Source organism: Conger conger, chromosome 1 (genome assembly GCF_963514075.1).
Source record: "Conger conger chromosome 1, fConCon1.1, whole genome shotgun sequence".
In the NCBI taxonomy this organism is placed as follows: Eukaryota; Metazoa; Chordata; class Actinopteri; order Anguilliformes; family Congridae; genus Conger; species Conger conger.
In genome coordinates this window covers 46708591-46726731 of record NC_083760.1, presented here as the reverse complement: position 1 = coordinate 46726731, position 18141 = coordinate 46708591, and the positions used below count along the sequence as shown (strand labels likewise).

The window sequence follows — 18141 nt, the reverse complement described above, 5'->3', positions numbered from 1 at the left end:
GCAGTGAAAGATGGTGAAGCTTCCCTAATTAATTGTTGTATGTAACCCTCTCTGGCAGCTGAAGAAAGTGCGGTCACTGCTGATAGCCGGAGCAGCAGACTATGACTGCTTCTATCAACACCTGCGTTTGCTGGACGGGGCCTTCAAGCTGTCAGCCAAGGACCTGCGCTCCCAAGTTGTGCGGGAGGCCTGCATCACTGTGGCGTGAGTATGACAGAGCCAGGCAGAGAGTGCAATGTAATGTGTAATTTTATATTTTTACTCTAGCACAGCTAAAACGCAGAACACTCTCTGCATGAAATAGCTCAAGCTAGGTTTTTAAACTGCTGGTACCTAGTTGACCAGTTCAGACTAGCTACCAGCTTGGCATGCTTTGACCAGCTACCAGCTCAGACAAGCTACCAGCACTAGCTGGTTGACCAGCTCATACTCAGCTAGACCAGCTCATGACCAGCTCGACCAGTCGACTGCAGTTGTATTGTAGTATGCCGCATTGTGGAAATGCTGTGCATAACTGAACTGCGCATGTAGTTGCATTTTCAAATAATGATACCGATTATTTATCTTTGCTGATTGCACCCTTAAGATCCTAGGATGTCTTACTGTGCTTTTAATGCTGCATGCTGGTCTCAGATGGATGAAGCAGATCTGGGTTCTGTGTATAATTCCACTTTTTTGTCTGTGCTCTTGTAGCCACCTCTCCACCGTCCTGGGCAACAAGTTTGATCACGGTGCAGAAGCCATTGTGCCTATCCTGTTCAACCTGATTCCCAACTGTGCCAAGGTGATGGCCACTTCGGGAGTGTCGGCCATCCGTTTCATTATCCGGGTGAGTGGCCCCACCCTACCGGCTCATCTCCAGTATGTTTATGGATCAGGAGATTGGATTATGCGCACTTGTCCCTGGTTATGGTTGTGCTCATTGTTATATGTCGCTCTGGATAAGAGCATCTGCCAAATGCCTATGTAATGTAATGTAATGAGGTTAAGTTAAACCTTACTAACCGACAGATAACATTTCATTAATGTTGAGAACTGTACATATTAACTGGGTGTACATACAGTATATGACTTTCTCACAGGTTACGATATTAGTAGCTCGGATGCCCTCTCTCATTTTGCGAGGTCAGATTGTGAAAACCGATTGGATAATAGCATCGACTATACGGGCTCCCAACCAGATCAGACAAAGGTGGTACACGGGACCACCTCCTGATTGGTCAATTGGAGTCGAAACAGAATCTCGCAAGACCGCTCACACCTGACACATTCAAGCAGACAGTGCCAAAATGTGTATATGCCGGCAATCCGGAACCCATAAACCAGTCTAATCGAGTCAGAAACGGTGACGTTGAGACCTAACATTTTTCCTACGATTTGGTCCCAATTTAAAAAAAGCAATCCGGTGCCTGCAATCTGTAAAATGTATGCCCTTGTGCAACCACTTGATCGTGATCTTGTGATATGAATGCTGTGAGCTCAAACATTAGCAGTCGCATTTTCCTCTTAGCGGAAGATTGAATTGCTATGAGCTGGAAGATTAGCAATAGTATTGCACACAAACAAGCAGGAGTAATTGGTTGTTTTCCTCCTCAGCATACCCACGTTCCCCGGCTGATTCCCCTCATCACCAGCAACTGCACCTCTAAATCTGTGGCAGTGAGGAGGTGAGTCATCCTTCTCACGCCTCTGTTTGGAACACTCAAAAACGTTTTTGTGCCTGTACAGTGCAGTGCAGTAGATATTCTTGTAGGTAATCAAGTTAATTCCATTCCAACCTATCACTACACCAGTTGATTTCAGTAATTGGTTCGCTCCTCTCTGGTTAAAGGTAGGTTAATGAGTGAAATCAGCTTGTGTAGTGATGGGTTGGAATGAAAACCTGCATACTCTCGGCTCTCCATGGCACATGATTGGGCATCCCTGGTCCAATGCTTGTCTGAGTGACACCATGCTGGCTTATGTGCATTGTTCGTTTTGCTTCAGGTGGTCAATTTGATAGTAGGTAACACTTCTGAATTAAATACTTTATGGTGTTTTGCATTGATACCAATTTTGTTTGTAAATAATTATTGTTAATGTGTACATTCACCATTGTAAAAATGTGTAAAATAGATTTTTGGCTGAGGAATACAGGCGCATTGTAATGCACCTTTCTTGAAGAGTAACACAATGCAAAAAAACTGCAGTGCACCTGCCCTGCTGCCCTGGACAGTTCATTGGTTAATTGGCCCAATTGGTAAAAACACCTACAGTACAGTGACAGTGTATTCAGAGTGAATTCATTAAAAGCAAGTCCCTTGGCCTTGTTTGGTCTTGCTAGACTTTGCTTGCTAATGACCTGTGCATCTTCATGTTCCCTGATGTAAAGGCGTTGTTACGACTTCCTGGACCTTCTGCTTCAGGAATGGCAGACCCATTCCCTAGAACGGTAAGTCAGCAAAGCAAAAACTAAACTGAGGTTTGATAGATGTCCTCCCATTGGTGGATCTAAGTCCATTGAACCAACATACAGTAAATCCACATTCATTTTGCGAGGCTAACACCAGTTGTGTTTCGCCCTGTGTTACACAAATACAGTGGTGTGAAGTGTTTGCCCCCTTCCTGATTTCTTATTTTTTTGCATGTTTGTCACACTTAAATGTTTCAGATCATCAAACAAATTTAAATATTAGTCAAAGACAACACAAGTAAACACAAAATGCAGTTTTTAAATGAAGGTTTTTATTATTAAGGGAGAAAAAAAATCCAAACCTACATGGCCCTGTGTGAAAAAGTGATTCCCCCCCCTGTTAAAACATAACTTAACTGTGGTTTATCAAACCTGAGTTCAATTTCTCTAGCCACACCCAGGCCTGATTACTGCCATACCTGTTCTCAATAAAGAAATCACTTAAATAGGACCTGCCTGACAAAGTGAAGTAGAGCAAATGATCCTCAAAACTAGACATCATGCCGAGATCTAAAGAAATTCAGGAACAAATGAGAAAGAAAGTAATTGAGATCTATCAGTCTGGAAAAGGTTATAAAGCCATTTCTAAAGCTTTCGGACTCCAGCGAACCACAGTGAGAGCCATTATCCACAAATGGCGAAAACATGGAACAGTGGTGAACCTTCCCAGGAGTGGCCGGCCGACCGACCAAAATTACCCCATGAGCGCAGCGATGACTCATCCAAGAGCTCACAAAAGACCGCACAACAACATCCAAAGAACTGCAGGCCTCACTTGCCTCAGTTAAGTGTGAGAAACATGCAAAAAAATTAGAAATCAGGAAGGGGGCAAACACTTTTTCACACCACTGTAGATGGGATTCCAGTACAAAACCTCCCATGGTGGGGTATTGCATAAACACAGGGATTTGTACAGAATATAGGATGAGAAGTGACTGGCCTATGAACTCTCCTCTTAATACATAACTTTAGCTTATTGCTGAATATCTTCAGAATAAGTAAGTATTTAAATACATAAACCTACAACATGAAGTTAAGTACCGTAGTAGGTGCAAGTTGGGGGCTGAGAATGTAGCACTTCAAGGATATAGTTTTACGTCATAACAGTAAAGCATGCTAATTGTTTAGTTAATACCTGCTTTTTCAGTACACCTTCTATTTTATTTTAACACATAAGCATAATTCTGCAGTGTATAACCCCTCTGAAATGTTTATAAAAAACTGGCCCTCCACTGGAATATATTATGAACTGAAAAAAGTCATGCTTGCTGTACATGCTTTATACTTGCTTTATTTACATTTACATATTACTTTTGTGAATATGATGCGGTTATGCTTCTTCAAATTTTACCTGCTGATACAAAAAGTGTCCTCACTTTTTGTTTCCATCTCCCTCCTCTCTTCCTATTCCTCCTTCTCTCTCTCCCTGCCAGACACATTGCTGTTTTGGTGGAGAGTATAAAGAAGGGAATTCGAGATGCGGATGCTGAAGCCAGAGTGGAAGCCCGCAAGTAAGTTTGTGTTCTGTTTGTGGTTTGTGGAAAACAGGCATTATAATTCTACCTGCAGGGTATCTCACTTGGTACTAGCGTGAGTGAGCGCCACAGTCTTGGACAGAATCCGACCCATGCTTGTGCCGCTTGTGCCGTCGTTTGTGTTGCCAAAGGAATATATGGGAGGGATTAAGTAAGCAATTCCTATTGGCTGTCCTATAGCATGCCCTCTGTATGATGTATGATTGGGTCTCCTCCGCCCCAGCTCTGCGCATGTACAGCTTGTGTCTCAGTGTGAAAAGAAGCAGCTGGCTTTTGGAGGAGGACCATGCACTCTTCCAAGCCTGGAGCACAGGATGTATATGAGCACGCTTGTACATAGCTTGCAAATTTGACAATCCAAATATGGGTGGCATTGGAGAACTTACCTACAGGTTTGGATTGGTCTTGTCCCTTGCTTTCTCATAAAAAGCCTGGTGTAAAAAGGTTGATGTTGTACGCTCACTTTCAGGAAATCAAAAAAGGCTCTGGAAAATCTCTCTGTCACCAAAACCCTAATGCCCAGCAAGCAAATGAACTTAAGAAACATGCAAGGAAAATGTCATGCTTCAGGGTCAGCAGAAGAAAAGGCAGTGTGCCATTACTTAAGAATCTCTGAGGATGGCTGCCAGAGACAACACTGTCTACCGACCAGTCAGCCTCGCAAAGTGGCTTAGTCTCATCACTTACCGACCCCTCAGAGTGACTTGCTGGTGTCGGTGTACATACTGGACATGGATGTTTGAATAATTTGATTAGCTCAGATGTGTTGTGTAGGAATCTTACTTAATTATTGGAACCATACATTTATGAATTGATATTGTCTGTTCAGTAACGGGTCACAGAGCCATCGGGATATATTCACTTTCTTTGGGACACAGCCAGGGTCCTACCTGCTTCACTTGTTTGCAACATGTGTGGTAAATAGTTAGTAGATATTATCTTGTCATGTACACAACCAATCTGACCATCACCAACCAATCAGAGGCTCAGTTTGTCCACTGACAATTACTGGAGGTGGCTAAGTCTACTTACTGACCAACCCCTCAAATTGGCCCCATCTAGTGGAGGAAGTCCTTTCCTTTCCAGCTCTCAACAACCGATGACTGTTTTCCTTTCACGGTTGAGAGACGGATGATTTCCAGGATATATTTTGTGGAATTCAGTGACGCAATCGATTAAGAGCCCCTTGACTGAAGAATCCTTCAGGACTTTGTATATCCTCTCAGACTCAATAGAGGCTCCTCGGTAGGGCTCTTTTCCTCAGAGGCATCTTCAGTTTGTTTCATGAAGCAGAGCAGACTGTGTAAGAGGAACAGGCCCATTAAAATGACTGGCCGTTTGGTAGAGTGCCATTTATAGATTTAGAGATGAGAGCTTCCTGTCATCCGCAAACAGTCTGCTAAAGTCTCCTGCAAGCCCCTGATGAACCCTGATACCCTCCCTATTAACTCCCTGACTAGAATACTCAGCACTAATATCTATTCCTCTTGCCTTTTTTTTTGCCTTCTCAGATGGAAATTTTAAATGTGGAGAAAATGTAGGAGTTACATTCAGCCTAGCAAGGCTTTGCTAGCATCAGGCAGGAATGTTTGTAGGAAGTCATGTGGGTAAAGAATATTTGTATGCCATTTGAGGTGTAGTAACCGTACAATATGCTTTGACAGCAGAATAATGTGCATTTTAGGGATGAGCATGATTAATCGATTCAACCAACCGAAATGGGAAATGGACACTTGACCAAAACAGCCAACATCTTAACCGGTTAACTTTGGCAAAAACAAATTATTATTCCTGTATTATAGCAGTAGCTATAATTATTTATTTATTGATTTATTTATTTAAACCTTTATAAAAATGTTTTTAAGACCAATCAAGATTTTGGGTAGAGAATTGTAGAATTGCAGAGTTACCAAATTAACATGATTGCGGCTCCACCGACTGGAAAGCGCAGCGCCGGTAGGCTCTATGGCAAGCAACATTTTTATGAGGATAATCTGTTGATAAACTATGTGATATAATGCGCAACAAAAGCGCCATGACAAAACTCTAGATGAAGGAAAAAGATAGTGATCCTAAAAATGCAAGTTAAACGCGAGTGTGATTCAACCAGAAAAAAAACAGATTGCACTGCATGTCACTTGCACAGCACGTATGATTACTAAGGACATGTTGCCTCTTACTTTTGTTAAGCTATATAAAGGCTTTCTTGATTCTATGGAATTATTAAGAGCCAGAATATACCAACCAGTGTGCAAGATCATTACAGGGCAGGTTGAGAAGGAACAGACAACAGTGAAGATAAATACAGTGGAGGATAAAATCCGGCCTTCATGCTGTCTGTAACGTTACTCCACCGATGGCTGACCTCCCTTACGGCGGGATAGGCTACCTGACTGTAACATGTTGTCAGGGAACGAACTCCTCATTCACCATTTGGCCATGGGAAACTTCAAATGGCCAGCTCACAGTGGGCTGTAGATAAGGAGCAGGAACTGGGAGGTCTTAGTGTGGGTGTGCGCATGTGCGTGTGCATGTGTGTGACTGTGTGTGTCTGTTTCAATGGGGGGGGGTGGCCTAGCAAAATTCATACTGGCAATTCCAGATCTTAAAAATGGTTAATTCACCTACAACCACTATTTTAGGGATTGTAGATCCAGCCCATACCAGAATAGAGCAGAAGCCATAGTGTCACTGCTGTTTTCATAACTTCAAAGTCTCTCCACATAGTTGTCACACACATTTATGTAATAGCCATATCTGTCACTTCCAAAAGTCGTCCTTAATATTCAATGTCACCATAATGCTCATGAGGAGAGGGTTACTTTCCCTAAAAGCTTGTAACCAATATATAAAGAAAGATAGCCTTGATACTTCTAGGATCGTCAGAAACTTCACTTGTATTTTTATTACGTTTGAATCTAAATGAAACAAAAAACAGCATGAGATGGGTTTTAAGGGGCAATGAGAAATTACACTTCAAGTGTTTGACAATGGGTATTGACAGCTTTCTCAAGACAAATAAGGGACCTTGCTGTCAAAAGAAGCCCAAACAACTGGCTACTGCGTGGCTGGGAGTTGAATCCCTAAATCAGTTGTAAAATTAAAACACAAGCTAGTGTCCTTGAACAATAGTAGACTAGCCTTAAATGTGGAAAACTAGTTGCTTGTTCCATTACGATCTACAACTAGTTTTCTTAAAACCAGCCAAAAACTGCAAACCCATGACTTCCTTTTTTTTACTTTGGAATAAACAAGTCATATGTTAGTGTCTACAGGTAGCCCTTGTTTTTGCGTGCCATTCCTCAGTTAGTGTCCTATAGTTACAATATCTGTTGTTCAGCGAGTAGCTTATTGCTGAATATCTTGGTATTGATGCTTAGAGTTACAATTTTCATGCAATCACCCTTCAGTGTCATGCCTCCCTATTGTGAGTTTGGAAATATTACCTGATATAGACAACATATATCAGTCATATATTTTTCCCTGGAATTATGCTCCTGTTGTGCAGTAACATGGCTAATGAATGTGCTTATACTGACTTTTTTTGTTTTGGCTGTTGTTCAGCCTATTGCAGCATGCGTGTACAGCCTATTTAGCTAACTGAACCATTAAAATGCTGAAAATACAGCCTTGGTTTGAGCACAGACTGTGCCAGTGTGGACTCTGCTCAGTGAAAGATTAAGTATATTCTGCAGTGTGAAAGGAAGCAGCTGGTGATACCACGTGTTTTGGAGAAGAACTCTTAATGTCAGCACTCCCCCAAATCAGGGTTCACAGAATGAACAAGGCTTCAGTTGCAGACAATTGGCCATTCCAAATTGGGGTGGGAATTGGAGCATGTTTGGCACCAAATTTATGAAGAAGAAAAAAGTGTCACAGTCAGAACCTGGACTTAGTGGAGAATAGGCTTATTATATAGACAAAATTGCGCTAAATTAATTTTAGAGCAATTCAAATCATAGACCTAAGCATATTTTGGCTGATTCACCCCCCTCTCCTCTTAGTTTTTAACTCATAACTTCTGTCTGCCTTTACCTTCGCCATCAAGCCATTGTTCATTTTTTTTCAGAACAGGCTCACCTACATGTACAAACCATGAAACAGTAATTTCATTATATTATCTATATTACACCCACTGATAATATAGTGAGCATAATCCAGCCCGTTTTCCACCTACGCCATCTGATCTTTGATCTGTGCACCCCTCATTTGACTTTTGGAAAATGCCAAGATTCTGTAGCCACGCTCAGTATACCACACACCTTCAGGTGACTGCACCAATGCACCATGCAAAGTTGATTTCCGGAAAATTTGGCCCCTAGCCTTAATGGTAATGGTGTTAGAAACTTGTAACATTATCCCAGGGTGAGCACCCACGCTAAATGATAATAGGATTTGCATCTAAACCTAATTTACAAAGTCTAAGCACCTAAATCAGCATAGTGTCCCCTTTTACAAGTTTGAGCCATCGTTTCAATTGAATGAAATGTTGTATTCGTTGTGTGGTGCTAAGTTTGGGTTGCTCGCGGGTGTCTCGGTGGTGCAGCCTGTAGAGCACTGATCGCATGCTCATTGCGAGCCGCGACGTCGGTGGTTCGAATCCGACCGTGTGACATTTGTCGCATGTCTTTCCCTCTCTCTCGCTTTGGGTTGCTTCTCTCTTTCTTCACAGAGCGTACTGGGGTCTGCGGAACCACTTCCCTGGTGAGGCTGATGCCCTTTACAACTCTCTGGAGACCTCGTACCAGCGCAACCTGCAGTCCTGTCTGCGCAGCTCGGGCAGCGTGGCGTCATTACCCCAATCCGACCGCTCCTCCTCCAGCTCCCAAGAGAGCCTGAAGTAAGAGCTCCAGCAGCATGCGCTACCAGCACATACTGTGGCAATACAGGACATACTGTAGATCTGAACTGTTTATTAGGATGGCAGTTTTACATTATGCAGTAATGCACAAGAAGGTGACTAACTGTTTCATAATAAGGGTTAGGGACCTGGCCTTCCCAGAGGTTTGGAGATCAGTTTTCAGCTGTGGTACTGCTGTTGTACCCTTGAGCAATATATGTAACCTGATTTGTTTCATTAGAATATCCTGCTGAATGAACTATGTAAAAATATAATGTGTAAGTCACTCTGTATAGGAGTGTCTGCTACATACCAAATGTTAAAGTGAATGTAATGTCCTATTAGATACAGTACCCTCTATCTCTATAGTACTATGCATACACACTGTTCTGTTGGTATTCTGTGCTGACACGGCTAGTGTTTTTCTGTCTGTCGCAGCCGCCCTCTCTCTTCCAAGTGGTCTGCCGCACCAGGGAGAGGTAAGTTTGGAAGCATTCTGTGACAAAACCCTCTTTACCTTACTGCATTTCTTATATGTTTTTGAAACAAAAGTGAACTAAATGTTTCATTCATATGCATGTAGCCCATTTTCATACTTGTGATCAATCCTAAGTAAGCAATCTGTTCACATCATTGGAGCCAATATCCACTTTTAAAAAAGGTCTTATGAAAGTGGCTTATGCATGTATCTGTACCAGTACAGATGTGGCACTGAAAAAGCTTGGTTGGCAAAGTAGATTCCACCTATTGGATGAGTGTGGGCCTCTTTAGACAACTGGCAAATATTTATTTCAACAGCCTGTAATGCTCGATTGCCTTTTTCTGTTAAAAACAAGGCAGTTAAGACAGAGAAATTTACCATTCGGTTAAGGCTCTACATTGTGGTGCATGATGCTTGAATGATCAAATCCGGGCCGTGCCAGTGTCGACAGTGGCCGGTAGCTCCAGTGGTCCAAGTTTTATCACTCTCTAGAGGCACCCGCGGTACAACTGCATGCCAATGCTGCACATGAATGGTCTTCCTCTGACTCCACTTTATGCAAGCTTGGCAGTGGGCTGCAGTGTGATTAGAAACAGGTTCTGGAAACTTCTGAATCGGCAGTGGGGATCACGTATGAACACTGCTGCAATTATAATGGGTAATTAAACATTTGCTATTAAATTGGAAGTGGACATGTTCACATTGGGCAGCAAATGATTCCGCCCGTGGGGGGCTCCACAATAAATAAATAAAAAAGAAAGAAGAAAAGACTGTATATAATGAACAACACTGATGATAATATATTGTTATGTTCAAACATATGGGAATACCTTATACAATATACCTTTATTTAAATACATCTACTCTCATGTTCCAATGTTTTTTATTCAGAAAATCCATTTTTTCCTGAAAACCATTGAAGCAAATTTAAGTATTGCAAATAAAATCAAACAAAGTGAAATTGGCAATACCATTTTACTAATTTAGTTAATCTCAGTCTAAAGGAACTATGTTGTGTCATTCTATCACTTGAGTATAAAAATAAGGTAACAAGCATTCTAAATCACTTTTTTGTCCGTCAGCTGAAGAATGTCAATTCAGAAGAGACAGAAGGTTATTGACTGTCACTAGTCTGGTAATTTAAAAAAAAGATATAAACATAAACATACTACTTAGCACTGTAAGGGCAATAATAAAAAGGTGTAAAACATATGGAATGGTTGCAAATTTGCCTGGAAGAGGACACAACTGCATGTTTTCCTCGGATGGTACGGAAGATGATGAGGAAGGCCATAGATTACCCAAGGATCACAGTTTAAGAATTTCAGAGATTGGTTTAGGGCTGCAACGATTAGTTGACATCTTCGATGACGTCAACCATGTAATTTTGCATATTCATAACCGACGCGTCGTATTATTTAGAACATGGTGACATGGTGACCCAGCTGAGAGTGCTGGAGAAAGTTCATCCAAAGTGGGAATTCTTTAAGCAAAACAAAATAATTGTCAGTTGCAGCCTTAGATTGGTTGCATCTTGGGGTCACCGAGTCTAAAAAAGAACCATAAAATGGCACCTCCATGCCAACAAACTCTTTGGAAGCACAATGAACAAAACTAGTCATCTGGAGCCTAACCTCATTGGAATTATGTTTGGAAGAGAGTCCTTTGTCAGACGAGACCAAATTTGATCTTAAGTAATGTGTTGTCTCTTATGACATTGTGTTTATTTTGTTATTTTTCACTGCTAGTGCAATACAAATACAAATGCAGTTATTATTAAGCCAGGAGTGCCAGTCATTTTGGCACGTATGATTTTCAGAAAAGATTAATTACTAATGAATAAAAATGAATTTAAAAAATCATGAGACTAAATGTATTGAAATAAAATGATATAGTGTTCCTATATTTGTGAACACAACATATAGAGTATTATCTGTGTTGCTTACAAAATACAGGCATTTTTTCTTCATTTTACGGTGGACAGGAATGGAATTCAATAACAAAAATTAGTAAATGGACACCAGTGTGCATTGATAAATGAGCTCTTTCACTGCCACATATGTAGTTGTTCACCTTCCCCTTCCTCCTCTGAAATATTTGAATTCGAAGTGAATGAAAAGCCTGTGGAACCAAACGATACTGGTGCATTAGATGGTGATGGGTGCCATCTTTGAAAGGCCAAACAGCAGGCTAGTACACATGATCTGAGGGTCTCTCCTCTCCCCCCCTCCCCTCCCCCAGTTCCTGCCAGTGCTAAACCCGTAGGTTCCTCTGGGTCTCTGCAGCGTTCCCGCAGTGACATTGATGTTAATGCAGCCGCTGGCGCCAAGGCGCGTCATGGCGGGAAGACAGGGGGCACTGGCCGGCTGGCCCCGTCAAACCGCCCCACGGGCTCCTACAGTTCTTTGGGTAAGAGTCAGGGGCCCCGTAGGCTCCGATAGACTTCTGGGTAAAGGACAGGTCCCTATAGATCTCTGGGTGAGATTCAGGGGCCCTATAGGTTCCTATAGATCTCTGGTACCCCTTTTCCACCAAGGCAGTTTGTGAGCCGGTTCAGAGCCAGTGACAAATCTTGAACTAGTTCTGCACGTTTCGACAGCAAAAGAACCCGCTCTTGGCCAGGAAAAATGGCCCCGCAGCGGCACCAACAGTTGGCTGGTCCATAACTGCGAACTACTTGCTTCTGTGGTTGGGGGCGGGATTATCATGACTAACCAAAACGTTGTGACCGCCATTAAAAAAAAATACATCTATATTATTCATTTGTTAGATTTGTTTAACTGCAATGTGATAGATACCAGTGTAGTCGATGATAGTTAGGTTGTTAGCTTAACGTAACGTAAGTTGCCTGCAATATACATGAAATGTGAAGCACCTTTGTACTCACTTGCAAGTTTGAAACCCGATGAGAGTAGCAACCATCTCAAGCTTGTGCAACAATTTGCGTCGGGGTTTCACAGTGTAAACATAGCTAGTTAGCTAGCTGAAGGCTAACATTAACATGTTACATACAGTGTTAATAAGAATCAAAACATGTTGGGACGTTAACTTCTTGAACGTAATTGCCGTCCATAGCAATTGCGACAAGTAGTACAAATGCTTTGTATTAGTCGTGTTTAGATGCCAAACTAGACTTACAAAGCCACGAGCAACACTTGTAAAGTGTTATATATGCCATTGTTGTTGTTGTGCTTGAAGTGGGTGTTGCTAGGAAACCAGAGGCGTATACAGTGATGTAATGACTTCTAGCTTCTCTTCTGCTCTCTAGCTTGTGGAAAAGCAAGCCGGTTCTTAAAAGGTTGTGGAAATAGCATATGGATGAGAGTCAGACTTGCACACCCAGACTTATGAAAATGTTTCCGCAGCCATTTTAAAGTTGCAGAGTCGAGTGGGTGACTGAGCAATCCTACCCCTGATCCCACCACCCACCTGTCACCTTTCAGACCATTGTCCAAAGCATTGTCTGTCCTGTTCTGAGTACATGTATGCATGTTTGTCCAGATCATTTAATCTCTCTCTTTCTCTCTCTCTTTCTCTGTCTCTCTCTAACATGTTTACTCTGCCTTTCTCTTCTTCCTCTGCTTCTAAAGATGAAGGGTCTGATAAGGCAGATGGTAAGAATGTCTCACTCTGTCCACTGTCCTGTTGGCAACACAAGATGCAATTCTGTAACTCTTGTCTGTAATTGCATGCTGTATATTGGAACAAGACCCCTCTGTGTGGTGTAAGATTAGCAACAGCGCTGTCTCGCCTCATTGCTCTCAGCCTGTGACTCCGTAGTCCTGCTCCATCAGAGGTCCCGCTGCAGCCTGATCGCTAATGTGTCTGCAACAAGCCGCTTTTGAGGCTTACATATTGAAAGTTAGCTTGTGACTTAGTATTTTCATTTTCAGTAATACCGTTGAATTGATGAAACAAAAGCCCTTCCATGTTGGTGTTTTTTGGTTGTGTTGTGTTGTGTGTGTGTGTGTGTGTGTGTGTGTGTGTGTTTCTCTCCTGTTAATTGGTGCAGAACTTGTAGTAGCTGTACTACTGTCTGAATGCATTTTACACTCAAGACTCTTTCTGTTTAGGGTCCATGTCAGACGATGGTAAGACTGGTGTTTTGCTAGCATAACCATTAAGCCCTGCCTTTAGCCCTTTAATGTTTTTTAACCAAATTGGCATTTCATAATTTATAACAAATCAGGGAGTTCCATTAACCTTAATGTATGAGAAGCTCCATGTAGGCTCCTGCCCTAAAGGGGCCATTTTGTCTAATTTATGTTTGCTTTAGAAGCATTATCATCTGCTCTCATATGTAGGACACTTAACTACATCTGGCCTGCCTCTTAACCTGTTCTGGCAGACCTAGTGCCTCCAGTTCCCAATCAGCCTCTGATCTTACAGGGATGCTTAATTTAATCTGTGCTCTAATTGTATGCTCAAGCTAACTTGCATATATGGATCCACACAACATCGTGTCTGACATGACAGGTGTTTGGATGCAGGTGGTGTTGGGGTGTGGGAGGTTTGGGAGGTGTTGGAGATTGGGTGGTGTTGAGATGTGGGAGATGTGGTAGGTATTTGGATGTGTTGAAATTCGGGAGGTGTAGGAGGTTCTGGAGGTGTGGGAGGTTTGGGTGGTGTTAGAGATTTGGGGGGTGTTGGGATGTGGGAGTTGTTGGGGTAGAGCAGGTTTGCCAGTTGGGGTACAGGAGGTTTGGGAGTTGTTAGGGTATGGGAGGTTTTGGAGTTATTGGGGTACGGGATGTTTGGGGGGGTGTTGGGGTATGGGAGGTCTGGGAGGTGTTGGGGTGCAGGAGGTTTGGGGGGTGTTGGAAGGTGTTGGGTCAGGTGTTGGGTCAGCAGAACACAGAAGCAGTTGTGGATGGTAAGTGGCACCCCCTGCATTAGCCCGTGGGACTTACCACATATCTTCAACGTCTGCAGGCCGACTGCGGACCAAGCAGGCCCTCAGCACGGTGCCTGGAGGTGCGGGCAGCAGCCAAGTGGACTCTCGCGGACGGAGCCGGTCCAAGATGGTCTCCCAATCACAGCGTACGTACCGTACCACCTCTCTCTGATATCTGATTCTAGTAACCTTTTCTCCCTGTTGTATATGCTGGGCTTTGGTTGTCCAATTTGTATCTCAGCAAAATCCCTAACGATGAGCTTGCACTGGTTTTGTGCCTCTAGGTTCTGAAGATTCCGATTGCACGCCAGGTACTTCCCGTCACTGTGTACTCGTTCATTTGTCAGTTCGTGGCACGGGGACCCGCGTGCCGGTGTGTGTTTGTCAGTTGAACCGCAGGGGACTTGTGTGCTGTTGCTTTTGATGTTGTGGATTACAATTTTCTTTTGCATGCCTTTTTTTCCAGCCAGTGGGGTGTTGAACATGCAAGAGTTAATTTTTTGCCTGTGGCTGAGATGATAATGTGTTGTGATGTGATGTAGAAGTAACTGCTGTCAGCATACATTTAGTGTCGAGATGCAGCTGGTCACTGTGTAATCAAATTGAGGCAGGCAATCTGTAAAGCCAGGTTCTTTCCTTTAGCTCATCCATAGTTAAGTGGAAGTCGTCTCTGAGATGTCCGTAATGAACTGTTGAACAGGGCTTTTTGGGTGTTGTTGCAGCAATACAAATGGAGAGTCAGCTCGTAGAAGGTTTAGACCAGTGGTCTTGGAGAGCGGCAGGGTGTGCAGGCTTTAACGTAATTGATCAATTAAAGCAGTTAATGAGACAGATAACTCACCTCACCTGGTTTCTTGGGTCTGAATTGGTTGCTGAGGGAAAAAACAAAAACCAGGACACCCTGCAGCTCTACAAAGTCCAGGAGTGGGGACCACCGGTTTAAATAATGGACAAGTGGCCTCTGGGTGGCTCATGCTTTAAAGACACTTATATCTAGAAAAACAAGACTGGGTGTTCGAGTGCCAGTTGTGTGATTGGCGGCTGCAACTATTGACTCACCGAGGAATGATAGGGGGTAAGCTGGAAATTCCGTTAGTCTTATCGTTCTAGCGGCCTCTCCTGGTCAGACCAGGCAGGCGCACAAACCAAGAATATGACCGTGTTCTCCAATGACATTGGCAGTTTATGATGCATCTGAAGTGTGGAAAATGGCGAGAATAGGCAACACGTGAAGTGGAGGAGTCACGTGACTGCCATCTCCTGACTTCGGCAGGAGGGGTTGCTGACAGGAGATCCACAATTTCAGTTGAGATTTTGGTTTGGAAAAATCAAAGATAAAATTTCAATGAGAAAAAAATGGCCACTTGTCAAACTTGAACATTTGCTGTAAATTTGATTTGGGGTTTATCAGATGGTGAAGTTTTTATGGTGTTTTTATAGCGCTTTCAATTATGATTTTCTATATGTTTATTATTAGCTTGTTGGAAAATCACTCAGGCATTGGATTAATATTAGGTAGCCTATTCGAGTGATTTACATGCACTTTGTTAGGAACATTTTTACTTTATTACACCTCCTTATTAATGCGATTATCTAATCAGCCAATTGTCAGCAGTGCAATGCATACAATCATGTAGATACGGGTCAGGAGCTTCAATTCATGTTCAGATCAACCATCTGACTTTCACCATGGAATGATTGTTGGTGGCAGACAGGGTGGTTTGAGTATCTCAGAAACTGCTGATCTTCTGGGATTTTCACGCGCACTAGTCTCTAAAGTTTGCAAATAATGGGGAAAAAAGAAAAAATTAATCCAGTGAGCAACAGTTATGCAGACAGAAATGCCTTGTTGATGAGAGATGTCAGAGGAGAATGGCTAGACGCAAATAACCACACATTACAACAGTGGTATGCAGAAGAGCATCTCTGAATACACAACGCATCATAACTCTTTAAGTGGATAGGCTACAGCAGTGGAAGTCTAATAAATACCTAATGAAGTTCTCACTCAGTGTATATTCTGACAGAAATTTCATCCAAGGGAACTGGTGTAAATTAGTTTGATAACTTTGTAATTGCACCAAGTTACTGTAGCTGGAATAGCCATTTAGCTTCTCTGCATGTCTGTATGTATGTGTGTACACTATAACATTTTAATGTTATAAATGTTTGCATTACACTGCAAATATTTCAAACGAAAAGAACAGATCTAAATATATGTCTACAATTTTGGAAACCGGAGAAGCTGATTTTAGATGGATTGCTGTTTGTCTTCAACTCTGGTCTTGTGGCCAATTGTCGACCCAGGATTCTGTCCTGAAAAAAAGATTTGAAAGCCGTTGCAGTTGGTTGTTATTTGCATGTCAGGGAAGGGTGCTCTGAGTGGTCCATTCCCAGCTGCTTCCCGTACCCCTCTGCAACACTGACAACCAACCACCGATCAGGAAATACAGCATGTGTGCTTAGCACTGACCTCAGATCAGCTTCTGGATGAAGCTGTGGGTGAGAGGACTGTTTGAAGCACAGGCATTGCTTCTGTAAAGTGGTGTGCCCTCTCTGGGAGTGCAAAGCGCACCATTATGGAGACCTGAGCATACGTGCCTGTGATTCACACAGTTGTTGCTACGCAGGATTTTGCTGTGTATTGTCGCCATTGTGCTGTGTATTTCTCCATGTTCTGGCGATGACTGTGAGGCTGACCCAGCATTCTCAAAGTGAGCGACTTTGTTGACTGGTCGCTTAAGCTTATGCTGTCTCTCTCTTGGTTGCTAGCTACCTAGATCTCTATCTCTCTCACTAGTCTAACTAACTAGCAATATATATGTCTCTCAATATTTATCTCTCACTAGCCAGCCAGCTAGGTAGTTATCTCTCTCACACTAGTTAGCTACCTAGCTAGCTAGCCTGGTGCTCTGTTTATCTATCTCTCTATTGCTGGCATGACTAAAGCATTACAGTCGTTCAAACGAAGAATTATTGAGCTGAATAGATTGTTAGCCATAGCCAGCTCTCCAGAGCTGTAAAAAAACTCAACATGTGTTGGTGTATATGTTGGTGGCATAAGAGAACTTTCCGTTTGTAGTCCCGATTCTTGGCTTTTGATTCTGAGCAACCCACTCCCTGCCTCAAATGCTACTGGCGCATTTGAGAAACGCCCCGAAATCAGAAAGATCCATTCATGTGCAGCAGCCAAGTTTTTCAAACTCTGCAGCACATGGATAAAATGTACTGAAAAGGCTCAGTGTCCATTTTATGCAAGCTGTTATGTTTCCACTTCGAAATGAAGTCATTGCAGCTTCATTAATCGCTTCTTTCCGTGGTCCCCTTCAGGACTGTTTGTTTTGTAATACGTCCTGACCCTGTCTCTTACTCTCTCCCCCCCCCCCCCCCCCCCCAGCGGGCAGCAGGTCTGGTTCTCCGGGCAGGGTTCTGACCAGCACGGCTCTAAGCACACTGAACTCGGCCGCCCAGCGGGGTCTGGCAGGGCCCGGGTCATCCTACCGGCGGAGCCGAATCCCCCGGAGCCAGGGCTGCAGCCGGGACTCCAGCCCCACCCGACTCTCCGTAGGTAAGTGCAGCCCCTCCCCCAGCTCCATCCACAAGCCGATAAGGTACATGAATTGGCATTAACTGATGTAGTTAACATTAACAACTTCAGGTACAAATGCATTAATTTACTTCATAAGTTAATGTATTTCTTAACTACTAAGTAATGTATTTGTTGCATGAATATTTAAACATTAGCAACCCATAGGATAAATGTAGAAATTGAACCATTAACAAATACATTAACTGTTTTTTCACATTCCAATATGAACTGGCATTAACTAATGCAGTTGTTAGCATGAATGAATGGTGCACAAATACATCAACAAAGCTGAAGAGCTTAACTTTTCTGTAGTTATTTAGCTAACAACTACAATAGTTCTTGCCAATTCA

At 42.8% G+C, this 18141-nt stretch overlaps 1 protein-coding gene across 25 annotated transcripts in view; it reads left to right on the top strand.

The window, feature by feature from the left end:
• LOC133127692 (CLIP-associating protein 2-like) overlaps nucleotides 1-18141 on the top strand; it is a 113840-nt gene that overhangs the window by 65380 nt on the left and 30319 nt on the right. For 10 of the 25 annotated variants that reach the window (XM_061240883.1, XM_061240864.1, XM_061240846.1 and 7 more), the window contains 13 exons: nucleotides 59-204; nucleotides 694-829; nucleotides 1597-1667; nucleotides 2372-2431; nucleotides 3886-3963; nucleotides 8660-8827; nucleotides 9266-9306; nucleotides 11550-11717; nucleotides 12899-12922; nucleotides 13382-13399; nucleotides 14241-14348; nucleotides 14487-14513; nucleotides 17600-17770. In XM_061240883.1, coding sequence (XP_061096867.1) covers nucleotides 59-204; nucleotides 694-829; nucleotides 1597-1667; nucleotides 2372-2431; nucleotides 3886-3963; nucleotides 8660-8827; nucleotides 9266-9306; nucleotides 11550-11717; nucleotides 12899-12922; nucleotides 13382-13399; nucleotides 14241-14348; nucleotides 14487-14513; nucleotides 17600-17770 — 1216 coding nt within the window. The remainder of the gene's footprint in view (nucleotides 1-58; nucleotides 205-693; nucleotides 830-1596; nucleotides 1668-2371; nucleotides 2432-3885; nucleotides 3964-8659; nucleotides 8828-9265; nucleotides 9307-11549; nucleotides 11718-12898; nucleotides 12923-13381; nucleotides 13400-14240; nucleotides 14349-14486; nucleotides 14514-17599; nucleotides 17771-18141) is intronic. The other 15 variants (XM_061240949.1, XM_061240932.1, XM_061240804.1 and 12 more) reach the window with 8 other exon arrangements.